Source organism: Rattus norvegicus, chromosome 10, assembly GCF_036323735.1.
Source record: "Rattus norvegicus strain BN/NHsdMcwi chromosome 10, GRCr8, whole genome shotgun sequence".
NCBI classification, from domain to species: domain Eukaryota; kingdom Metazoa; phylum Chordata; class Mammalia; order Rodentia; family Muridae; genus Rattus; species Rattus norvegicus.
This window is the reverse complement of record NC_086028.1, coordinates 1692154-1719295: the sequence shown is the minus strand read 5'-3', so window position 1 is coordinate 1719295 and position 27142 is coordinate 1692154. Positions and strand designations below refer to the sequence as shown.

General features: G+C 42.1%; 1 protein-coding gene across 6 annotated transcripts in view; it reads right to left on the bottom strand.

The window, feature by feature from the left end:
• The window catches only part of Mrtfb (myocardin related transcription factor B), a 165772-nt gene that overhangs the window by 70363 nt on the left and 68267 nt on the right, over nucleotides 1-27142 (bottom strand). For 2 of the 6 annotated variants that reach the window (XM_039087009.2, XM_039087007.2), the window contains one exon: nucleotides 25485-25547. The exons of 3 other annotated variants lie outside the window; for them this stretch is intronic. In XM_039087009.2, the coding sequence (XP_038942937.1) occupies nucleotides 25485-25547 (63 nt within the window). One more of the 6 variants, XM_039087011.2, reaches the window with a different exon arrangement.

Sequence of the window (27142 nt, the reverse complement as noted above, 5' to 3'; positions counted from 1 at the left end):
TGCAAGCATCAGACATTCTCCATATAGAACTCATAGGAAGGGCAACAGCAAACAGAGGGATACACAGACAGTGGCAGACAGATATGCTGGCCAGCAAGGTGACAGGCATGTGGCCATCCTTCTCTGTTCAGAGACAGACTGACCTTCCTTGAGACTTTTCTGGTTGCTCCCCTCAAAGCATTCCTTTTCTTTGAGAGGTTCGAAATCCTCAGCAGTTAAAATCTCTGGGAAGCCTTGTGGCTGCTTCTTGGAGCTATCGATCATGGTGAAGACTTGTAGAAACAGGCAGCATCCAGCGGGAGAGAAGCTCAGTGCACAGGACAGTGGAGAGCACAGAATGAATATTCAGGTCCTGCTCCTCCTCACAGCACACTAATCACAGGGCAATAATCTTTAAGTGACATAAGGCAGCCATTCTTTCAGAGTTCCCAGCTTGACCTGCAGACAGACACACTCCAGCGGGTGGGAGTGCTGAACTCTTCCACACTGGGAGGGAGGCAGAGGCTGAGAGGCACGACTCTTAAGATCCCTCCCCCTTTCCCAGCCATCCCCTTTCCCATTGCCATTCCAGCCCCCTCCCCCAACCCACCCCCGCACTGGCTGCTTCAATCTGCAGCTAGATGGTCCCAATCATCTGACGAGCACTGAGTCAAGCAGTTAAAAATAAAATCTCTAGCTGTTAAAGAGAAACCTTTGCTGATAACAGGAAGATGAACGGCTGTCTGCAGTTGCTCCCGTGCTCTCTATAAGCAAAGCCTTGGGCTGTGAAATACTTTACACTGGCCAGATGAGTCCATGCATTACTCATGAAGTTCTCCAGCTAAACAAACGACAGAAGAGGACACCCAAAGGAAGCAGTTTTATCTCTGCAGAGGCACCACACTAAATAAACACGCTACTGGCACATCTGGGTGGAAAGCATCCCTTCACTCCCACGTTCCTTTGTGGGAGCCTTTTGCTATACAGGGCTTATCCCTGGCAGAGCTTTGTAGCCAGGAATGTGCTGCAAGTCCAGCTGCTTCCTTGGCCATTCAGAACTCGTGGACCAGCAGTTTGCCTTTGTGCCACTAGTCGGCCAAGAGAGCTAACATCACTAGGATTTTTTTTTTTTTTTTAAAGGAGAATTGTTCTCCCAAGTACAAAGCAATGCCTCTGAGATTTTGTTCCTAAAAGATTTAATCAGCGATGGGCTAGAGTTTCATTTCACAACAGGAATGCCTTTCCTGCAAGGTATAGGTTGCTGCTTACAAATGTAAGGGGCACTCTGGCAGGAAATGTCTACGAATGGAAATTCCAGGCAATGTGGAAACAAGTTTGTTTCCATATATACCAAACACATATAAGCAGACACTCATTTTTAAGGTGCAAACTCTGTGCCTTTACATAGAGCTCTCATCCACCCATCACACGAAGGGTGGAAACACAGAGCTGTGCTCCATGAGGAGTCTTGTCACACGAGTAATTTTACTTGTACACAACCAAGGGACGAGACTAAGCTGGAAAATTACATGAGAAAATAGTTGACAGCATTGTCCCTGACCAGTGAGCAGGCACCAGCGACAGAAGATAAAGAAAGAAGTCTCTAAAGGACGTGTATGTCTGAAGAGAAATGCAGATTTATTAGGCACTTGGTGGACTGAAGAAAGGGTTATATCCTGCACCCAGGAAAAGCAGTATTTCTCCCCCTGACACAGACGGGTCTGGATGAAGCATCCTGTCCTTTGCCTCTGGTTCCAAGGCTAGTGTGCAGTCAAACCACACTACTAAGATTGCTATCTAGTCTTCTTCCGCATCTCTGGAGAATGGAATTACACAACACAGGACATGTTTTTTGTCAACTGAGACTCCTTTTGAAGCAACAGAAGTCTTCCAGGGCAGTCTAAGCCTCAGAACACACGGACATCTATCGCACTGCCCTGGAGCAAACTTCTGCTGCTGTCCCCTGTCTCTGAACCTAGTTTCCAGATACAACATTCCTGTCTTTCCAAAGGAGTCACAGGGACCAACTGCTGTTTACTGAGTATTTCATCAAGTATTCCGCACATATGATCACACGTATCCTAGCAGTCCTGCTGAGCTCCAGGGTGATTCGAACATCACAGACATTGAAGAATAAGACCATGGTCACAAAGGCTTGGAACTGAACCAGAGTTGCCATTCTCCAAACCTGAAGGTCTTTTTATTGCACTGTACTTCCTGGTTTCTTCTACAATAGGCCCTAGTTCCAGGCTTTGGCTAGAGAGACATAACAGCGCAAGTCATGAGTTTATGATATCCCTGCTCTTTGGGGAGTGATCACAAGGCACTAATTTATAAAAGTATTTTAACTTTTTATGAAGTAGTGACACTTTATCAGTCTATTTATCTATCTATCAGATATTCTGTTGATAGACTTGCAAAATCAACATTATCAACTCAATTTACAGATGGGAAAACTGAGGCCTAGGAAAATTAAATACTTTGTTAGAGATAGCATATATCATAAGTGAAGGCCATGGATTCTCATAAAATAAACTTGGCTCTAGGACTTACATTATAGCACTTTGCAAAAGAAAGTAAAAACAGGGGCATGTACTTTTCTATGGTGCTGCTCAATTGTTTTCAGTCTACAGGTTCAAAAATATGAGTATATTTCAAGTTATACTCATCACTTTAAAATCAAAACACTGTCAGAGTCTCTCTGAAGAAAACTCTGCAGGCATATTGTCTCTCCTGGCAACCATCAGCATTCCAACAGTGAAGCACCACCTGCTGCAGGGTTACATTGAAGTCTCAGCTTTGTAGTTTTGGAAGGAAATAATTCTCTAGTAATGGATATATCTAAAAAACGTTTTTGCTGTATTTCAAAAGATTTTAAATAGTTTCAAATTCACAGAGCATTTTCCTCAAACTTTGTGAGATTTTCTGATACCATCTCTTCAAGAACACTGTTGAGCATGTTCTTACCTATAGGCTACCTTTTTACCAAAGAACCATAGCATAAGAGTCAGTATTACCAGGTTTTTTTTTCCCTAGGAGCTGGGGACCGAACCCAGGGCCTTGTGCTTGCTAGGCAAGCTCTCTACCACTGAGCTAAATCCTCAACCAAGAGTCAGTATTGGGAGATCGAGGCTGATAAGCTACTGCCATAAACCCACAAATTCCATCCAAGTTCCAAATTGTCCAAATAGCAAAAGAGATCCAATGTTAGGTCTCATGTGACTCTTATACAATGATCTGTGGTTTGGGTTTGGGACTGCATCCTTGGGATAAGACTGGGTGACACAGTTGGTAGGAAGACAATCATCCTGTCTACAGTTACAGATGTCTCTCAATTTATGTCCTGATAATTTAATTTTAAATAATAAAAAGTACTGTTAAGTTCAAAGTTCATTAAGCAATACCTCAGCATACAAAGCACCGCAGTGGCACAGCACTACAGCACATCCACTGGCTCCTGGTAATCCTGGGGCCGACTGGAAGTGGTGATACTTAGCTTCTGCCTAACTCTGCACAGGAGAACTGGACTGCATATCGTCAGCTCAGGAAAAGATCAAAACCCAAAGCATAACGTCTGTGCTACATGCACTGCTTTTACAGCCCTGTACATTAGAAACTCATAAGCAGAATAATAGATTGTGGACCATCTGTATTAGAGGTACAGCCAACAGTAAAGAAATGAATAGCTGGTATATATCACCAGTTTGCAGCATGGTCTCAAGGCCTCCTGCTCTGTTCAAGGGGTTGTATCTATGACTGTCATTTCTTTGATGGTAGGACTGTCCCTATCAGAGTCAGGACTCCTAGTTTGGCATTATCATCTGACAAGAACTTTCAAGTCTACCTTGAACTCCTGCCCCATTCAGGAACTAGGGTTTGAACGTGAGGTGTGGCCACTCTTCCAGGCCTTCTGAACACAGACGTGTTGCATGAGTTTACATGTTTACATTTAACACACATGTTTTCATCTCTATATATGAAGAGATAGCAAATATATTTTATTTGTGTGAGTGTGTAGCTCTGTGTGTGTGTGTATGTATATATATGTATTTATTTATACATAGCAGAGAGCACAGATTCACCCCAACACTTCTAGTTTCCAGACCAGCACCTAAGTTAATGCTCATTTTCTCATTGCTGCTCTCATGACTGATCTCGGTGTCATGCGGTGTGCCCACAGGACCACAGGAACTGCTCTGCAGGGGTCTGCCCTTCTTTCTTCCACATGCACTACATACCTTTATTGTCATTTGGTTCTTTGTCATGAGCAGCATTTAACTTCAAATGATATATGATTAAAGTCACTTCTATTTAAGATAAACTTGCATTGTCAGTTTTTGTGTGTATGCATACTCAAAGAATTCTTTAACCCTGACAAAGGCTGCCAGAAATCTAGCCAGTTTCTTCAGCACTAAATGAAGATATTTAGTACTCGTGAGAAAAACTGTGTGGCTTAGAGTAGCAGTGTTTCAAGAAAGGCTTCAGGGATCAAATATAAACAAACATGGCTAAAGGGATCCACACAGAAGCCTGGCAGAGCCAAGGGAGGCCCACAAAAGTCCTGAGAAGATTCCTGCTGGGATGATGTCATATCTAGAAAGAACAGGGAATGTTCTTAACAAGGTTGATCCACTGACACTAATTCTTCAAAAGTTATAACGCAAAGAGGCTGCTGGGATTGATGATACTTTCTTAGCATTCTGACTTGGAAATGGAGAGAATGTGGCCTTTCTTGTCACCTCCACAGTGTGTTGGTTTGTCACAGATCCTCAGCTGCTGCTCTTTGGGGAGAGGTGAATTTGGTGGCTTCTTGCACACCATTTGGGTATATTCATAGAAGAAACATTCAAGTTTTCTTCTAAGGGAATCATGTTTCTATAAGTCTTATTTTAATCCTTATTTCTTTCCTCTTTAACACTATAAATACTAGTCTAAAATTGGAAACCATGACTAAATAAATAGGGTAACTTCCAACTTTTTAGGAAAGGAAATTAAAATAAATAGCACTATCACTGAGATAAGATCTTTAAAAGTCTTCATTCTTTTTTTTTTTTTTTTTTGGTTCTTTTTTTTTCGGAGCTGGGGACCGAACGCAGGGCCTTGTGCTTCCTAGGTAAGCGCTCTACCACTGAGCTAAATCCCCAGCCCCTAAAAGTCTTCATTCTTATCATTTAAACAATACATTTTTGTCAAGGATGATAAAATTTCTGTAATCTCAGCATGTGGAAACTGAAACAACTGGATAGCAGTTAGTTTCAAGGCCAGCCTGGACTATAGTGTGAGATTAAAAACAAAAATAAAACAGTAACAACAAAACCCCTCTGGTGGTTCAGACTGGTGGAGCAGGGTGAAGACTAGCACATGACCTAGGATTCCCCATGATTCACTCTCAGGCCTCAATGCTCTCATTACAGAGGCTTTTACTGCTCCCTGGCAAAACTGACTCCACATGAATGTTTCATGCCATGTTATATCTTCCTTTAAATGATGGTATACGTAATCAAGAGATAACAGAGCACTCGCATAAGTTTAAAGAATCCGTTTGAATTCTTTCCCTGTTTCTAAGCTTTACAATTAAATAAACAGATATCTGGTTACAAAAGATTCATAACTAAGAGCTCCCCTTCAATTCTCTTCTAGCTAGTACTATGAGGTCTCAGAAGACAATCACAGCCATAGAGAAGAGAATGAAATGACACGCCTCTGAAACCCTAGCAAAGATGTAGAAGATGTCAGAAAAGTGAAGTGGACCAAATCCCTGCAGATAGGATGGCTGGTTATTACATCAGTGATGTTGGCATGGCGGCTGGAATAATAAGGAAGTGACAGTTTGAGTGACCCTCTTCATCCCAATGCCCCATTCTCAATTCTTTCCTAGTCATGTTTCATGAAGATGTAGCATCGTAAGGCATGAGAACAAACATGCGTGTGGATGTACATGTGAAGTGGGTCATTTTACACTCAGACCTCATGCACTGATTCTCACCCCTGCAGCACAGTCTTTTTTTAAAATCTATTTTAATTGTGTGTGAGTGTCTGTGTGTGTGTGTGTGTGTGTGTGTGTGTGTGTGTGTGTGCAGATATCCAGAGAGATCAGAAAAGGCACTAGGACCCCTGGATCCTGAATTACAAGTAATTGTGAGCTGTCTGACCGTGAGTCCTAGGAGCCAGATTTGGGTCCTCTGCAAGAGCAGTGATACCTTAACCACTGAGTTATCTTTCTAGCCCTCCTCCTCCCATAAAAACTTCTTTCTATAAAAGGGAAGCCAACGCCTCTTAGGTTGAGAAACCCCAGCAGCATTAGAGTAAATTGTATAAATGAAGCCCTCAATAAGAAAACATCAAAATGTTCATCATCCATAACCATGGCTTTGAGATCACTAGAAATCTTTTAGCATCTTTTCATCCTTAGCACCCAAGATGTTGAGTCAAATGTAATAATATGTGGCAACATTATTAATGAACAAAGAATCAATATTCATTAATAGTGATAATAGTGATAGTCATAGAGCATTAATCTCTAATTAAAAATTATATTCAGCAACATAGATGAAATTCAAGATAAACTAAACATATGCAATGAAGGAAAACAGAGAAACCCAGCACATGATGCATGTGTGATTCAGTTACTTAAAAAGAAAGTTTTGATATAAAATGATGCAATTATAAGTCAGTTCTTAGTAAGTGCAGATCTTCAATCGCAGTATTCCGACTCTGACATGCCTTTCACTAAACGCAAGCACGAGTTCACTTTTTCCTTTCACTAACTCAGTGACTTGCAAAGACGGGTGTTTTTAAATGGTACTCTGTTTTAAGGGGCATCACTAGTAGACTGATAAAGGTTAGGGGCCAGACGGTTCTGGGGCAGGGGTAGGACTTTAGAGTTGAAGAGAACTTAGCTGTGAGACCCGGACAGCTGGATATCCGTGTGTCACTAGAGGATTCGGCATTAGTAGCAGCTCTCAGCTCAGAGTCACTGTGCACCTAACTCCTAACATGCTGAGAGTTTCTTTCTGTCATCCTACATGGCTGTGCTTGGGGCTTCTCTGGCAGGTCTCCACATGCATGCAGATGTGCATCCCAGCTAGGGTACATACACACACCCTTTGTTTTCCCATCCTATCCCCTAAGGCTACAGCAGCCCAGTTAAGGACTTTTAATGGGGGTTTTTGATGTTGTTGTTCAGTACTTGATACTTATTTTTAAGGTTTATTTTTTATTCATGTGTCGGCTCATAAGCAAAGAGGTATTCACAAGGACAGAAGCTAGTGCTCAATTCCCAGGATCTGGAGTTAATTCTGAGCCCCCCAGCATGGGGGTAGAAACTGAACTTAAATCTTCTGGAAGAGCAGTAGAGGCTCTTAATTGCTTAATCATCTCTCTAGCTAAATCAATGAATTAAATAAATTAATTAAAATTATTTTATTATTTTGAATGTATGAGCTTTTTCTTTCTTTTTTCTCTTCTTCTTCCTTCCTCCCTCTTCTTCCTCCCTTCTCCTTCTTCCTCCTCCTCCTCCTCTTCCTCCTTTTGCCTGTATATATGACTGTATACCACATGCATGAAGAGGCAGTACCCTCAGAGTCCAGAAGACGGCATTAGATTCCCTGGAACTGGAGTTAGATATGGTGCTGGGTATTGAACCTGGGTGGGTCCTCTGCAAGAATGGTCAGTGCTCCTAACCACTAAGCCTTTGATCCAGCTCCATTATGAAAAAATATTTTTTAAACTGTGTTTTCATTTTTTAAGCTTAGGGGGTAAAATCTCTGTAGTGACCTGGACAGCTATTTTATAACCAGGTAGTACCAGGTAGGAAAAAAAAGTAACAACAGTAACATCTACAGAAAATGACACTTTCATCTGAGCTGGCCCAGCAGGAAGCTATAAGGAAGGTAAATCAGGAGGACCCTGCCCTCATTCTTGCTGTGGGGTTTGGAGTCAGTATGCAAGGAGCTCTGGTTTGTATCCACATAAGTGCCACTCTCGGTTATGTGTAACTCAGCAACTTTACACCAGTAAGAATGAAATCATCTACAAAGTGTTCTTAAAGATCTCTGTCTTACTTAACCTGGGGACTGCTCCACCATGGGACTCTGGGAAAGAGTGGCTCACAAGTCAAGGCACAACTTCTGCAGTACCATCCTAGTGAGTCACACATCGCCTTCGAGGAGCATCTTAGGAGTCATGACAAAGGTAGGGATGAAAAGTGTGGCTGAGGAAGGTTTTCTTAGGGAGCAGGGCTAACAGCCCTGTCAATACAGATTAGTATGCTGCAAGAGTGGGGGTTGGGTGGGAGAAGAGTAGTGATGCTAAGAGCAGGACACCCAGATTAAAGTAGAAACTGTTGCATGTGGGTAAAAATGCTTGCTGCAGAAGTCTGACAACACAAGTTCCACACCTGTCCCGCAGGGTAGAAGGAGGGAGCTGACTCTTAAGAGCTGTCCCCAAGGACTTATACATCTATACATACAAGCAAACAAGTGTAAAGGGTTATTTTGTATGCAACTGGAGCCATAAAACTGGAGCAGACAGACAATGGATCAGAAAAACATTTGCAAAACTAATCCCTGAAACTTTAACTAGACGGAAACCATAAACTTAGGAAACGTCCACATGTTCAGTGGGGTAGACTCATGTGTACAGATGGAAGGGTTTCCAGAAGCACAAAGAGGAAGCAGCCAGAGAGCACTGCAGCCTGGTACTCTCAGGAGCTCCAGGCCAGCTTAGACCACACAGTGTGACTGTGTCTCAGAAAGCCAATGAAAATAAACAGCAATGACAAAAAACATATTAGGTATCAACAACAGAAGTGTGTGTGTGTGGGGGAAAGGTTCCTACTAATAATCTAAGAAATGTATGAAGCTCTTGACTATACAGAAGTTGGGTCTGAACAGACAGGCCTCCTACACAGGTAAGACAACAGAGAATCATAAAGATTTCTAAGTTAATCTACAAATTTAGTGTGATCTCAAAAATACCCAGCAGCTTTTCAATAAAGACAACTTGACAGTTATGTTTATATGAGAAAACAAAAACAAAAAACACCCTGAGAGGCAAGAAAACATTCAAAATGAATGTCCTGTATGGAAAGGGGACGACACCAGCTCTGGATCTGCAGAGCACTTGACAGTCGGATCACTGACTGCTCGTGAGAAGATCTGGCTCCATTCCCAGCACCCACACTGGGGGGCTCACACAGCTCAAGCTCCAGAGGATCTAATGCCTCTAGCTCTTATGGACAACTACAGTCATGGTCTCAAGTATGCGTGCATATGCGCGCACACACACACCCCAAAATAATGAACAGAAACCTGAGACGCCCACAGATGTAAATAAAAGAAAATTCTAATCATATGAGCGCCATGAGTGAGGGTCAGGGTTTTCTAGGCCCTGGACATTAAAAACGGTTTACAAAGCCTGACCCAAGATGCAAATTCAATTGATGACTGACAAATTTTGCCCCCCCCCTACACTTACTTCTATGTATATATGCAACAGTAAAAGTAAAGAAAACAGATAATCATGAAAGTATTAGCAAGGCTTGGAGACAGAGAAAGAAGGAAGGGACGGGGAAGAAAAGATTGAAGATAATCAAAATATATACATGTATGAAATGCAATGAAATCCATTATTTTGTACAATTAATAAATTTAAAAAATGAAAAAATAAGTAAACTATTGTGTAGTTATTTGGTGATGGGAGATACCTGTGCTTGTCAGAGCAGTAAGTACAGACACAGATGGGAAAGGCTGAGGGAAGTCTGTAAGCCCAGGATGCCAGCGGTTGGCATTAAAGTGACAGAGAAATCAAGAAGCATGGCTATAGAAAGGCTCCATCTTAAAGGAGAAGCAGAGATCAGACACTAGACTGTGGCCATGGAGCAGGGCACAAGACAGGTATCATTATCTCTTCTTCTACAAAGGCTGTGACTCATCAACTTGGGGACCCAATGGTGTCTTAGGATTCACTGTTAACAGCAGTGAATTAATGACACACTCTCATTTTAACATTGTGGCTACATAAGAGGGTATTTGTCTTTTTAGTAAGCATATACCTAAGTATCTAGCACTAAAAACATAACACCAAGAACCGACTTTCACATAGTTAGGAGCAAGAGCCAGATTTAGACATGGGAAGAACCAGATAACGTAACAGTGGGGATTCTGTGTACAAGCTTTATACCTGTCTTATAATCATGTGAAAATCATGTGTAATCATGGCTTCAAAACCGGAAAATTACTGAACGCTTCATTATAAGCAAAGAACTAGAACAATGAACTGATGTCAGGGGAATATTTAATAACAAGGAAAAATCAGCATGAAGATGAGGAGAGGAGAGGAGAGCATATTCAGAATGAGACCTGAGTGAGACTGAGCACAGAACCAGAAAAGGCCCCAGAGCAATGCCAATGTGCCCAGCAGGATGTTTAAATGGAAGCGTGTAAGCATGTGGGGTTCTGTACAGGTGTCTACAAGCTAACCTGAAACGTGGTTTTTAACAAGGGTAGGTGAGCACAGGAGATTGAAGAAGCATGATACAATATTACTGGTGGAACCTATGCTGAGACATGGATGCTCACTGCAAAATATTCTTCAACCTGTGCTGTATGCCTAAAAATTACTATAATAAAAAGTTCAGAATATGAAAAACTCTTATGCAACTATATATTAGTACATGAAATCTCCAGACATCATAAAAGATGCACATTCAAACTATAAGACAGCAACACACATTGAAAGGAGACTTTGCTAAAGAGAGCATAACATTTCCCCATTCATTTTCAGGAGTACAAAATGATTTAGTTGCTTCTGAAAGGATGTGCAAATTTAAACAACTAAATATACAATTAGCAAGACCTTTCTAACCCATATACCAAAAGATGTGTAAGACTAACAAGACTGTGTTATGCCCATTAGATTTCAAGTAGAAATAAGGTATTTACTAACAGGGCATGGGTAAATTGTGATGTGTTCATACACTGGGATGCTGGTGAGCAATGCCTGAATGGATCACGAGCACTGTGATAAACATGGAGTTCCACCAAGACCACATGCTGCGTGGTTCTATTCACAAATACTCTAGAGTAGCAGTTCTCAACCTGTGGGTTGCAACCCCTCTGGCGTATCAGATACTTACATTATAATTCTTAATAGGAGCAAAGTTATAGTATGAAGCAGCAATGAAAATCATTTTATGGCTGGGGGATCAACCTGTGGAACTATATTATTGGGCCACAGTGTTAGGAAGGTTGAGGACCACTGTTTTAGAGAGAAGGATCAATTCCACATAGGACAGGTCTTTCTGGGTGACACCAGTGCCTTGCATCTTGACTGATAAGGGTTTAGGACCTGTACATGTATGCATGTGTCAAAATTTACTCAACGACATGCATTAGATGTGTGTACTACAATGCACATATCACACGTGCAATGATGCACATACAGTATACCCTACTGTGAAAACACAAACTGCTACTGAATTTTACAAACTACTGAGAGGTACACTGCAGATGGCAGCCTTTTTGAAGTTCACTAAATAGGTGATGGAATGATAAGCAAAGCAAAGATGCCTACGCAGTAAACAAGGCTGACAGTTGGTCATTACAGAACCTCGGTGTTTATTATGTGGAAGTTAACTGTATGTGGTTGGGTTAAAATACCTATCTCAACAGTACTTACTACTGTGCCATCCTACTCTTCCTAGTTTAGTTTTTTGGTTTTCCAAGACAGGGTTTCTTTGGAGAGTCCTCACTAACCTTGAACTCACTCTGTACACCAGAATGGCCTCAAAATTAAGAGATTCTTTGGCCTCTGTCTCTCCAGTGCTAGGATTAAAGCTGTGTGCCACCAGGCCTTGCTCTATTCTTGTGGACAAGACTGACACGTACACTTGGAAGTGGATCCTGTACTTTGTAAAGAAAGACAATATTAGAGTAAATTTCTTCCTAAAAGTCACTATGTCCTACTTTTATCTGTGGGGAAGAAGACACAGAAAAACATAGTTCTAATTGCAGAAAAATGACTCATTCTTCAAATAAATATTCAGTGGACATTAAATCAGAAAATCATTCTGAGAAACAGAGAATGATAAGTATTTCTGTAGCAAATAATAAAGAAACAGAGAAGTGATCACAAATTCAGATATAAAGGAGAGGCACAGCTCAGCATGATGGAGGGCTGGAGAGCTGTGTGCAGCTCATGATGGCACTTGCAGCTCGGGAGGGTAAGGTGTTTGGTCTTTTGCTGAAGGCAAACTGAAACCATGGAAGCATGTGGACAGGAATGGCACCTACTTGGGGGGATGGCCAGGAAGGACAGTGATCCAGGGCAAGGACAGGACTCTTCTTGCTTCTCCTGATACCTATCTTTTTTTTTTTCAGAGAAAATATGCACACAGACGCAGCGGGAAGCACACTTGATGCTCCAGGCTGCAGAGGAGTAAAACAAATCGGTGGCAAGTAGGGAGGAGCAGCCTGGATGTACATGCTCAGCCAGAAGACTCACCTTCAGAGCAGCCAGGACTTTGAAACCATACACCAGGATAAGTAAACCTTATTGTGAGACACACTCCTGGCTTAGAGGAAGTTCCAGTGACAAAGGTCATACTGAAAACTGTTTCTGGGAACCAGGAGCACCCTGCATCTGCCCCCTTCACATAGAAGGATGTGCTAACATCTCAAGCCAAACACCACCTGGTAACTTTATTTTGTTTTGCCTTCAGTTTCGTCCCCTTAACGTTTTACTCAGAATCAGCCCTAATCTCAGTAAGAGAAAGGAGACATGCTTATCACTGAACATGGAATCATGAACACGTGCCCTAGACCTTGCTCACTTTCGGACCTACAGGTAGCCTGCGATGTTGTGGATCTCTCAAACTTCAGAACCCAAGGACAGTGGTACTCCACTGCCACAGAGTGCCTGGGAGGAGGCCTGGGACAGTGATGGAAAGTACCAGGCTTAGAGGGCTGTCAGTCAGTAAGGACAGGGCTCTTCTGGGTCCTCCTGGTACTTGATTTTCTAGTGAAAAGGAGAAAAGAAATGAAGAGATAAGGTTTGTTTTTAAAAGTGTAATGTTGGGTCTGGAAATATGGTTCAGTGGTTATGAGTGCAGACTGCTCTTGAAAAAATCTGGAGCTCCAGCTACAGGGGATCTGAAGATCTCTCTGACCTCCATTTGTAAATCTGACATTTGTAAATCCACACATTCATTTATAAAATAAAAAACGAGCCTCTTTATAAGCTCTGTGTTCTTGGTGTGGTAGGCCATATCTATAATCCTAGCACTTGAGAGGTGAAGGAGGATCAGAGACTCAGGATAAACCTTGACTACATAGTTAATGGACTTGCTCAGTGGGTTCCTTGCTCAGCGATAATTTTTCTTTACATGTATTTATTTGATGTATTAATAACAATGTCATGGGAGTCAATTCTATCTTTCTACCATGTAGGTTCTGGGGATGGGAGTCAGTTCCTCAGAGTTGGTGACAAGCATCTGACTTACTCAGCTACTTCACTAGCCCTGACTGCTCACTGCTAATACTGTTTTCACCATTTTAGTTATAGACTGGCATCTGGGAACTCCTGTCTTTAGGAGACTGAAGATTAGACACTGTTGACAGTGAGTACAAGGAAGCAACTGGTAGCATTCCAATTAAAATCTCACCTTGGGGTAAGCACAATGTATGTATGAATTTCCACTGAGTATTTGGTTAGTAGTGGAATTCTTTCCCTTTTTTAAAAATTTATTTATTTTTTTTTTATGTATGTGAGTACACTGTCGCTGTCTTCAGACACACCAGAAGAGAGCATCAGACCCCATTACAGATAGTTGTGAGCCACCATGTGGTTGCTGGGAATTGAGCTCAGGACCTCTGGAACAGCAGTCAGTGCTCTTAACCGCTGAGCCATCTCTCCAGCCCTAGTAGTGGAACTCAAATGCTGGGTGTGAATGACAGTTTTTTTTTTTTTTTAAGTTATACAAGCTCACCCACCCACCTTGAATCCTCTGATGGTCTGCCATGTTCCACTGCTCTGATGACTGAGGACAAAGTAACCTTATCCACAGGCACTGGCATCCAGGACATCCATTATCAACTGTCTAAGCTGTCAATTCTTCTACTGCTACAATGTGACACCATGACCAAGGAGACTTACAACTCCACAGGATTAGAGTCAATGACCATCAGGTGTGGAACACAGCAGCAAGGAGATAGAGTGCTGGAGCAATGTGGAGCATTTACACCTGAGCCTCCAGCAGGAAGGAAGGCAGGCAGGCGGGCAGGCGGGCGGGGAGAAAGAGGGAGAGAGAGGGGGAGACAGAGACAGAGACAGAGACAGAGACAGAGACAGAGAGCTCGCAACTTAACTAAGAATGCCATGAGCTTTTTGTTGTTGTTGTTGTTGTTGTTGTTCTTTTTTTCAGAGCTGGGGACTGAACCCAGGACCTTGCGCTTCCTAGGTAAGCGCTCTACCACTGAGCTAAATCCCCAGCCCCTCCATGAGCTTTTGAAACCTCAAAGCCCACCTTCAGTAACATACCTCATTCAACCAGGTCACAAGCTTCCTAATACTGCAACCTCTTAAAACAGTTCCTCCTGTTGTGCTGACCCCAAACTATAACATTATTTTGTTGCCGCTTGATAACTGTAATTTTGTTACTGTTATGAATCATAATGTAAGCATGTGTGTTTTCTGATGGTCTCAGGTGACCCCTGTGAAAAGGTCATTTAACAACTCCAACCCCACCCCCACCCCTAGGTTGTCTTAAACCTTTCCCAAATCTTCAAATGACTGGAGACAAAGTATTTAAGCATTCTTCTTTGAACCAGCCGCATGACTGACTGGCCATAGATTAGACTGGCTTGTGAGGATTCTTTTCTAACAGACTCAGTCTTTTAGTAAATGAATCTAGTGAGACTTATTTCTTTGTATTCTGTGGAGCTTCTATATCTCTCAGTGATATGCTGATGTATAAGTGCTCATAATCTAAATACAGCATAAACTATCAGTCCAGTTTAACATTTTCTGCCATTCCAAGGTCATGGAAATATCACCCTGCAATGGTTTGGTCCACCACAGTTGGATGTTTGTGTATGGAATGAGTAAAAGGTAAATGTCTTTCCACTGGATAGTTAACAAATCTAGAACTTTCTTTTTAGAAGACTACTGTTTCCCTATGGCTCATTCCAAAATGGAGCAGATGGCTGCATGCTGCTGTTCCCCCGGTTGACTGCTCCTCAGTCCTCTGGCTCTAATCTTGGCCCAGAGATAGCTCTAAAAGAAATGTCCTAGCTAACCTACTAAAAAGAGTGGACTCAGTGAACCCCACCTGATCCTGACCACGTCTAATACTATTCCCCACTGAAGGAAATAGAGATTCTCAGAGGCACAGTCATTCTAAGATCAGGTCAAAGAATGTTTAAAGGTAGTGAACAGGAGAAAAATCAAAAGCACACAAAGGAAGAGTATGTGTCACAAAGGGATTTAATTATTCAAGTTAAAAAAGGAAGAGAGGCTCAGCAAGTAAAGGCCACCAAGTCTGACAGCCTGAGATGGATCCTTGGAACTGACAGAGTGAAATGAGAGAACTAATTCCAAAAAGTTGTCTTTGAACCTCAACACACATGCTGTGGCCCAAACATGCCCACACATATTCACATACACAATAAATACATGTAAAAACAACAGTGACAGTTATGCACAAAGAACCTTTGAATCTACAGTTGCTTGTTCCCTTAGAGAAGAGTGAACCTCTCAGAATTCCAGAAAGAATGTCAGACTCTGCAAGTAACTTTATAATGATTAGATGAAAATGATTAGATGACATCGACGTCATCCAAACAATGGGTGAAGATGGCTGAGATATAGACGTCTTAAGGTCATATGCCACATACTACTTACTGGATAATTACAGAGAATAAGGATACTTTTACATACAGATAGACAGAGAAAACCCACAGGAGTGCCCTTAATCTCATCCAGTAATAGGTCAATCAATCATTGTCCTCTTGATGCAGCTTACTGAGGACAGAGCTCCCATGTCATACTCTCAACCAAACTTCCCACAACAACCCAAACAGGCAAATAAAAATGGTGCCATTCTGCAAATAACTGATTAGATACTCCAAACTGCCACGTTGCAAAAGGCAGGGAAGAACTGCACTGCATTAGGAGAAGTTAAAAGTCCTCCAGCTAAAGCACGAGATCATTCTCGTGCATGGGTTACAACTCAAACACTGCCACCACTCACACGTTAACTCTCAATGACAAGTATGAAAGTGTGCTAGTAAACATGGGCATGCCTGCAGCTTACACATGTGTGGTCCTGGGGGCTAATAACCTACGCTGACTCCGACAGTTAAGAGAACATGTAAAACGGCTGCTCTATCATCTTTCATGGAAGCATCTTCAATCTGTAGAAAAGACAGCTGAGTTATAAGCTAGTACAAGCCTTAATTTCAGTCGTTAAATGTCGATAGTTTATTATAAAATAAACTGCCAGAAGAGAGGTCTATTTGGGCTCTTCTCTTTCTTGTTTAATGGATGAGTGAGAGGGCCCGTGACTGATAAAGGTACTTGCCACCAAGTGTGATGATCCCAGTTCAATCCCCAGGATTTACAGTGGAAAAGAAGGGCAAGCTCCTGCAAGCTGTCCTCTGACCACCACATGAGTGTAATGGTACAGGAGAAAGCAAACACGCACGCGTGTGCACACGCACACATACACCGTTAGACAAACAAATTAATTCTTTAAAGATTAAAAAGAATCAAACGACTATTGGAACATTTTTTACTAGAGGAAGTCTTAAAATGTCTTCATTCATTTCACAGAGAACCTTCAGAAGTACTGGGTTAGGGTGAAAAGACAAACCTGCCACAGTGCTTGGCTGTGAAGTCACTCTTCCTCAGGCAGTAAGTAATGTCTCGAGGTGGTGAGCATATGGATGGGAATGCACAAAGGCACAAGAGGAGAGGACTGCAAGTGGCAGTGAGCTTCTGTTTCCATGGATGTTCTTACGAACAGCATGGTGTTTGTAGTAGCTTGAATCAGGAACGTCCTCCACAGTCTAAGTGCTTGGTCCAGCTGTTGGCCTAGTTTGGTGGTGTGGTCTGCTGGAGGAAGTATGTCCTGGTGGTGGGCACTTTGCTCCCTTGCCTCATGTCTGGCTCAGAGTGTGAGCGTCCAGCTTCCAATCAATGCCTCTGCTCAACCATTATGGATCCGTATACCCCTGAACCATACAAGCTCTTTCTTCTCTAAGTTCTATTGGTCATGGTGCTTTAGCACAGCAACTAAGAAGTAAGTAAGATAGCATGTGCAATACTTGTTGGCTAAACTGAAACAGAAGGTAAAATCAACAAGGCCAGCAGTTGGCAGGACAGTGTTTCCATCCTCAGGAGAAGTTCTGCTTTGTAAAATCTTTAGCCTTGTCTGGCTTTATAAATGGCCACCTTTACACTTTTCCAAGCAACTTTATGTAAAAAGAAGAGGACACCCACCTTAAAGATGGCTTTAGCTTTTGTCTAAAAGCAATCTTTTCTGCTTTGTAGCCTTCTTTATAACCTCTGGGGGCAGCTATTTCTGAGCAGCCACTCTGCCTTATTTAGCCTCCTTGCAGGGAAAGTCACAGCCTATCTCACAAGTGCAATGCTTTGCCTCTTTGAGGAAGAAAACCTCTTCCTCTGCAGAACTCAGGGCTGTATGTGGTGGTGTCCTCATGGGATTTAGGCCTATGGTGTAGCAAAGAGGAAGAATGTGCAAAATGCAGCACCACAGAGAAAACTGACACAACAGCTTGTTTGTAGGTGTCATTGGCTGTATTATTAGTAAAGGGAGTGGAGGAAAAAAAAGATGGCTCGGTTTTATGAGTGGCACAGTGACTAAGAAGCTCAAAGCTAAGTGCTAGGTATTATCTGACTGCGCACCTTAGAAAGGAGCAAGGGAACAGTGGCTTCTGAAGGGACACAGTATGGAGATGAAAATACCCTACATTAGCATATTACAGCAACCAGCCCTTAATTTAAATGATCAGCTGTGAGTGGCAGTGGCCTGACTGCAGTGCCAGCATAGGGAGGGGGAAGAAGGGGGAAGGAGCGGGATGTCTAGTTCTAGGCCAGCCTGGACTCCATAGCCAAGACCTTGTCTCAAAACAAGTTACAAATAAAACCAAAACCAAACCCACATACATAGAATGTGGGTTAATAAATTAGAATTATGAAACTCCATTGATAAAATCTCAGTCTGACAATTCAACAGTACCAAGAATCAATCAAGAGTTGATTCTAATTTCAGTCTGCTCATACTTGGTGTTCTGCATGCGCAGGAGGCTCCTGGACCTACCGAGCACCACTCGGACTCACTAGCTCCCTGATGGAGCTGTTCAACTGTCCAGGTGGCTCCTCTTCATTGCTCGTGCATTTTGACACAGTGCCTAGTTAACTCAGTCTGCTACTAGACACACTCTATGGTCTCTCAACCTCTCTGGTTCCCTGTGAGATGGGCTTACAATAGCGCATGTAGGCAGTGATGATAGTTCTAGAGCTTAGGTGTGGCCCTTAAACCAACAACCCAATAACAAAACTGGGCACAGCCTTTGCAGAGAAGAGCACAGAAAGTCTGTCAGTGTTTCCAGGGTTATGGTGAGAGAGGGGGTTGAGCAGTGTTTCCAGGTGATCACGGTAATACCCTACTTCACTATCATCTTGTTCAAAGATGACCATACCTCCTAATAGTGCCACTCCCTGGGCCAAGCATATACAAACCGTCACAAATAGCACTATGTGTACATGAGGAGGAATATATACTATAACAAAGGAAGGAACTGTGCATGATGGAGCATCTCTGTCATCTCAGAACTTGGGAAATTGAGGCACAAGGATCAAACAGACTGATAAAGAATGAAACACGTCCAAGGGAAATGGATGTGACTGGAGATGACGTGTTAAACAAATGAAGCCTGTTTCAGACTGACAAATACTGTTACCCTTCTCTCAATGATCGGTCCCAGACTACATAGATGCACACAACCCTGAATGAGGAAATGCCTAGGGAACAAAGAGGGCTAAAGGGAGCAAGGATGGAGAGGGCACCAGGGGAGAGCGGAGGGTGGAGGAGACCAGTGTGCCTGTTGCCAACTGAGAGTACAACTTGCTACTACACCCCTGGCTTTCTCCCAGAAGCAGGCTTTGGTGGAGGTTTTCCTGTGGGTCAGGATGGGGGATGGTGGGAAAGTGTACATTCATAATAAATTTATAATTGTATTCCTTGTTTTTCTCTTAGTGGAATCTAGATGTTTCTGACAACAAAGTTCCCATCTGATACACCTGTGAGACGAGAAGTGTACCCACTGGTTATCCTTATGGGATGACTCTTTTGCCAAGTTGAATCTAATTCAAATATTGAGGCAAAGTGTTTTTTTTTTTTTAATTTCAGTATTTTTTTAACAGAGAAAACAGTAAATAATTAGTTCTTTATTCATGTGGAACAGAGAGACTCTACCAGTCTGAGAAACCTTTCCTCTCAGATGTTTATGGACGGAGGGAAAATGAACTTCTAGAAGTTCGTAATTCTGTCACTGGCTCCAGGAGGCAAGGAGGAGGAGGAGGCTGAGAAGTGTCCTGTAATCCTTCAGGCTGTTCCTGTCAGCTGAGATGTGGAAAGCCGCTCTCCCTATTGTTCCTTCACTTATTGCTCCAAGGCACCAAAACCCAGCACAGAGATGACGGTACTACTATAGTCTGATCAGAAAGTCCAGTCCCACACACCACAGAAGACACACAAATCTCACACTAAAATGCCAATTCCAGACCCCACAGATTTGGCCACAATGAAGTCACAAGCACTGGGCCTCGCTTCCTGCCATGAGAAACCAGGAAACCCGACAAGCATGAGGCATTTGCTCACACACACTAGGAAATGGACTGTGTGTCAGGATTCAGAGCTGAGGAGAGTGAGTCAGCTCAGACATTGCAGGTTAAGTTTCTAAAAAGGAGGACTTGCCTGCTTGACCAGTGTCTCACAACTGCCTCCCATTCCAGCCTCAGAAGACTGAACACATTCTTTTGGCCTACACACAAAAGCAAAGTACCTGATGTCTCTGCTGAGGAACGTGCTCTATGTGATGGACTCAACCTAGCAAGACTGGGTAAGAAATGACCAGCTGAAGTATCCTCACAGCACACATGCTCCAAACAACCTGAGTGGAAAGTTCTCTCTAGGACACATGGCAGGGTATACCAGCGGAGATGCCAAAGGAGAGGAAAGCCCTGTCCCCAGCACAGTCCAAGAGCTGCCACAGGGTGGAGCAAGCAGAACAGGAGAGCTGGCCCTCCCAGAGGGGCTGGGGTTTGTGTGAGCTGGTCAGAGGGTCAAAGTGAGGGAGAGCTGACCCTGCCTCCCTCCCTCTGAAGTTAGCACCGGGTAGCCTAGCCAGACCAGTGCTGAAGAGCACTGGTGGTACACAGAAGGGAGAGCCAGTAGGCTGACTAGCTTAGCTACCACCCACACCCAGATCCAGAGCTTTGATTTGGCCCACCTCAAAATCTGCATTATCTATGAACCATTGAGGGTCAGTCCTGCTGATTCAAAACTGCAGCATCTCCATGACACAGGGCAACAAAAGGATAGCCAGGCCCTGTGAGGAGCCAGTATTGATGGTGTCACAGAACCCAGAGACCTTAAAGCAGACTAGTGACTCACTGCAATGAACATTCACAAGTGAAGATATGTGGATAGAGAGGTATGCTGTGGGACACACTGTGACACACTACAGCTTCCATGACAAGATGTTTGCTATGTTTTATTTTGTTTTGTTTGTGTGGTTTTTATTATTTTGGTGGAGGGAGGAAGTTTGCAAGGGTGGGACTGGGGTACATGATGTGAAAGTCACAAAGAATCAATGAAAAGTTAAAAAAATGTACCCCTAGATCTTGACAGTCAAAATTTACAAAAGGCTTGAGGTGACCTAAAAGTTACTCAATGCCTACCAAAGCCAAAACCTAGTGATTTTTAAATGAAGACAGCAAAGTCAAGCCCAGATACTCAGCTTGGGAACAGTTACAAGGTTACAACCATCAGCCTTTGTTTGTCCTTTACATACATGTATGTTCACACATGCATACAGAGACTCTTACTACTCTTACAGGTCTTACATGCACACACACGGGTGCACATACACACAATTATACATAAGAAACAAATCCACAAAGATAACTGGTAGTTTTAAGTTTCTGAATATATGGTGAGTGAGTGAACAGATCATTAGTGACTGCAGGCAGCGTTTCATAAGTGGACTCTGACAGAGACACAACGTTCTACCATCAAGGATGCATGAGAGAATTAGTTGCTTATACAATGCATACATTTCCACAAGAAAGCATATTTTAGAGAATGTTAATGCCATTATTGAAGAAAAGAAAAACCAAAACACTTTCTAAAACCTTACTGGCCTTGAGTTACAATTCCCAAATTATTTAATTGTCGATATTTGAATCTGAACTTGATTTCATTAGTATAAGGTCAAATTCCTTATCTTGAAAATCCTCAAAATTATGACATCTGTACATCCAAGAAAAATTTCTATACTCTCAAGGTGTTAGTGTGATGGTTTGAATGAGAAATGCTCCCTTAGGCTCCTATTTGAACACTTGGTCCCTGGTTAGTGGTGCTACTAGGGTGGGTTATGGGGGTGTGGCCTAGCTAGAGAAGGTCTGTCACTGGACTTGGGTCTCACTCCACTTAAAGTGTGTTCCTTACCCTATATGTTTGTGGTTGAATGTGCTTTCTTAGTCTGCTAGAGCAACCTGCTGCAAGGCTTTCATTGACTTTATGGACTCTCCCTCTGGAGCCATAAGCCCAAAGAATTGCTTCTGGTCATGGTATTTTATCAAGGCAACAGACAAACAACTCACACCACATATACTGTGTTTGTGTGGGAAGTGTCTGCTACAAAGATGCAGGCACAGGTAAACAAGCAGAGCTCATTAGCTCATCATCACATTCCAGCTCTTCCAAAGACAATGGAGGTTAATGCATACATACACACAGGGCTAGGGGGTCAGACACCCAAGGGTGGAGGTGACATCAGGATTATATCTAGTTACACACAAGTGTAATCCTGGCTTGAGAAAAGCACTCATCTATATATCCCTTTCAGAATTTATATCTTACACACTGATCAGGAGCCACACAATTTGGTAACTACTTGTGACTGATTTGTTACTTCACTTTAGTTTCCTCACTTCTTTTTTCCTTTAAAACTAGGACATCTAAACTATACTGGGTTTCCAACAGAATATGATAAAATATATTTTATTCCTACTGCCAACCTGAAGGGGCTTGGTTGAGAACACACATCTACTTGCTCATGCCCCTTAAAAATTACTCAAAACATATTACAGTCCTATAACAGAAATGGATATGGAAATTTCCAGTTGTGTAGGACTCTTAACAGCCGAATTCTGTGGACTCATCTAAGGGTTAACTCATTGAAAAGAAACAGGAAGACACATAAAGAAACCTCTAAGAACATCTCCCGCCCCTCCTTTGGAATTTTAGACATGCCACTTAGGCTTCCAGTGGGAAAACCCCAGGACTTTTAGCATTTAGAGCTAACTATAAACCCAATCAATCCTAATTACCTATTTCTTTAATAATCTAGCCTCCAAATCACTTGGATTCTGTCCTTCACATTTATCTTTAGTTTTATGTGTCTGTAAAGTTATTTTATATAGAAACATATACAAATAAAATGCTAAAAAGGAAACAAATATTAGTACACAATAAACTATTGAAAGGGACCCAAATAAAACCAATTTACAGCTCCATCCCCTGAACCTAAAGCATCAGGCAAAACAGGCACCATCCCTGAAAGATGTCTCAGAAGAACATTCCAAGTCACTGCAAGTATTTCTACTTTTGTGCATTTTAAAATTAACGGGAAACAAGTCATACAACATAAACGTGTTTTTAATATCCACGTTTATTTTTAAGTGAGTCATTTCTGAACCTAACCTAATTTCTTTGTTAAATAGAAAAAAAGAAATCGTCATAATAAAAACAATAGAGATGTGATTATGCCAGAGATTTCCTGTAATTGAAGGAAAAATAAGTGATGACCTAGAAGAAACCTCCTCAAACATTACCAACAGCTATTTTAATACTTTAAAATACTGAATGTCTTCTGCCCAGTAGTTATCATTCACATCACAGGCCTTTAGTATCTCATTAGCCACATCTATTAATTTAATCTCCTCAGAATAAGAACATGGGAGGAAGATGTACTCCAGCCCTAGGTAATGGAGGGGTCTGTTCAGGAGCCTGACAACTGAACCCACCCTACTGGAACTCCTACAAGTAGCATGTGAAAATGTCAGCTTGGAGTCTGTTCTGGAGGGTAGGGTCCCTAGAGAGCCCGAATGTTGACCTGTTTGTATTTTCACATGCTTTACCATCTGAAAGTCCTTTGTGTAGGCACTGACTGATGCCTAGGGAATGCTAAGACTGTGTGGGAATTGGTAGGAACTGCCAGAGATAGCTTCCTGGGAAACCTGTGCCCACTGTTTTTGCCCGTTCAGGGACCAAAAGATAAGCAACCTGTCAGTGTTGTGAAGGTGAATGAGTGGCAGGAAGAAGGTGGGTGCCATTTTAGTTTCTATAAAAAGAAGTCATTACGGAAACAGGAAGCAAAATTACTGGGACTACTAAAAAACAAAACAAACCCATCATATACAACATGGAAACCTATAAAAACAATATGCCTTTGTCATGGACAAAGATAGCAGATTCTCTAAGTATCCACTCATTCTGCACTGTTCTAAACACTACAGAGTTAAGTTACCTACTCTCCTGTCAAACTGATCTACAGGGTAGGAACTAGGTATGGCCCCCAGTCTGTAGGAGGGAAGCAAGCAGAGGGAGGAAAATGCACAGGCAGTAAATAAAGGTCCACCTAGGTAGGGGCTAGCCCTGGCTGGTGGCAGAGCTGCTGTTCTTAACCACCTGTGTGCTGCTCTGCAGAGGTTCCTGCTAATTCATCAATCATGAAATACTGAGTGCTTACAATGTACCCTGTGTGTCCGGCAAGAATCATCTCTACACTGTTTGTTTGTATATGGTCAGAGGGACTGCTTTCAGAGAACTATATGTCTAACAATTTCACAGAAATACGCTGCATTCTGAATTGCTGGCCTTGTGTTAGAGGCTGGAAATCTAAGAATTATTTTAGGGCAAGGCACACAACAGTCATCTCAATACTGTTAGCTAATAATACTTTATAAAAATTTCTTTCAGTGGCCAGTGAGATGGCTCAGCTAGTCAAGGCACTTGCTGCCAAGTCTGATGGCCTGAGTTCAATCCTCAGAACCCATATGGTAGAGATGGTGGAGGGAAAGAAGCACGCTGCCTTTACATGGCATAAGCATATGTGTGTACACACTGATAACACAAAAAAATAAATAAATGTAAAAATAAAAAAAGTATTTTTATTCTCGAAGTGCCAATTTTCAACACCATGAGAGATGTTGGCTAACTTTTTTTAAATACAGTATTCTATGAGAGGTTGGTCAAGCAGCACTGTCAGCATCACAATTGCCCTATCAGGAGGAGGCTTCTATTCCAGGTAGTGTTCTAATTTTATTGCTATCAACTTCCCAGTCTGCAGCTTGTCAACCATCCAAACACCTGGCAGATTCTAAATGCGCCGGTTGTGGTGGCACACGCCGGTAGGATTTGCTGAAGGAGGCAGAGGCAGGAGGATCACGAGTTCGAGGCCAGTCTGGGCTACACATTTTGGGGGTTGGGGATTTAGCTCAGTGGTAGAGCAAGGCCCTGGGTTCGGTCCCTAGCTCCAAAAAGAAAAGAAAAAAAAAAAAAAAAAAAGAACATCCTAGGGCTAAATGCAGCCTGGAGGAACCAAAGACTAGTAGCAAATGAGACTTCTTGCTTTTCTTATTATATCCTATTAAACACGAGGATCCCACAGCAACATCTTAAGATGGTAAATACAAATATTAGCATTCTCAATGAAAACAACAATATACATGACAATAAAAAACATTGATCATTTGAATTTTTAAAAAGAGGTGAAATAGTACCTTTTAAACTTGATATGATGCCACCACCAGCACAATAACACATACCTGCTGACCTCTGAGAACCTCAGGAAAAGAATACTATGTGTTCTCAGGTAGACCCAGTATATTAAGAATAATATCCATCAAGTCAATTTCTCTTTCCTTTTGACCAAGAGGAGCATTTGACAACAGAGAGCAATATGTATGTTTAATAACACGACACGTGACTACTCTGGATCTATGGAAAATTCATCAGCTGGCTATCGTGGGAGCATACTGACAGCTGTGCTGCCTAATGAGGAACACAAGACAGCAGTGAGAATGAGGTAGAGAGTATATGATGTGATGAGAAAGGCAGCCAGAGGGAACAAAGGCTGAAGCTGCAGACAGACACTGGGATGGGTGTGCTGTGACAGACTGCTTCTCAGACTTACCTGTGCTCACAGACTGAGCCGGCAGAGGAAGCTGCAGTCCTGACTCCCCAAAGACTATACTTCCTGTTAATAACAGTGAGGGCAGCAGTGAGGCAGGAGAGCCAAGAGTATGGTTAAAGGAGTTAGAAAACACTGGGTACAACTGCTTCTTAGTTTATGTGATAAACAACTACAAACCAAAAAAATGAAAGAAAGAAACATCCGATCCATTGTTGTCCTTACTCATCTTGCTGCTTTCTGTTATACAGTACTACTTTATTGACTTAAAGTATAAGCTAAATGACACTGAACAAAACACTAGTGTTTCCCAACAACCTCCCTCTATTCAACAGACTCTTTACAGGTAGGGCAGAGTACACATTTCTAATGTCTCTTTTCTCTTTCTTGATGCTCTCTGAGGGACTGCAACTCCTCCTTTGCAAATTAGTTCATTATTCACCAGTCCAATGTCTAATAAAACATATAGTAGATTCTAATTTTAAGAAAACCTTCTCATTTTTGTAAAAAAATATTTTTTAATCTAGTACCTAGAAAACAAGTCATTTAAAGTATTCAGGTTAGGCATTTGTATATGTTATCATGATATAATTTCAATGCCAGCTTAAACTAAACTGCTAATTATACTATTCTCCAAGTCACCTTTTCAGTACATATAGTAATTGCTTGTGTTCTAAGGGCATTTCTTTAAGAGACACCGTTTAAAATTCCAAACAAACGACTCTATATGAGATGCTGGGGTCGGGGTTGGCTCTGAGGATGCACCGTTGTAACTGTGGGTCTCAGCAAGTTTATGGCTATAAAGCACATATGTATGAGTATTATGAGCATTATGGCCATCTACCTGCTGCACCAGATCAGATTCATACCCAACTGAGAGGTGTGGAAGAGGGCACCCTCCTGCTCCCCACTGAAACAATCTAACTAACAACTGCTAAGAATAAGAAACCCAGAGCAGAAAAGAAGAGGGCAGACAGATAATAGGTAATTATAGGCATTGTGATACAAAACAAGTTATTCAATAGGAGACTACAAAGCCATAATGAATGGGAGTGCCTTAGCCCTAGGGGCTTAAAAGGCTTCATTTTCATTCTGAAGGAGTCAGGAGATAAACTGTTCAATCTTCTGCCACAGCCAGTGAAGAATTTCATTTGTAGGTGTTAATCCAGAATTTGTTTTTGAACTTTAGTCTTAGTCTTAAGAGGCAATTGCAAAAATTAAAAACTTGAATATGGAATATGGTATATACACAATTTCTTTTCTTAGTCCAACTTCCAAAGAAAAATGATCAAACCTTGTTACAGTGTTTAGCGATGCCCTGAAGAGTCATAACAAGCATTTATACCCAAATGCCAACAAGAGAGCAAGTGAGGGAGTCCACTGCTGTTACTCTAGTGTAGAAAGGGAGAGGGGAGGAGCTGTCTCTACATTTGCACTTAGCACCTGTTCACTGTCTCTGGGATACTTTCAGAGTGTTGTGGCTTCTGGCTCCAGAAACAAAACTGGCCTCTCCATTCCACTGTGCCAGCTCATGTGCAGTCCAAGTAGTAGTTTTGCCCAAGAACAATGTTTATTATGTTTGCACATTTCAAACACGTGAACTAACAGGCTAGTGAGGGGTGTGGAAATGCTCTCAGAAAATGCAAAGAGCAGAGCAGCTG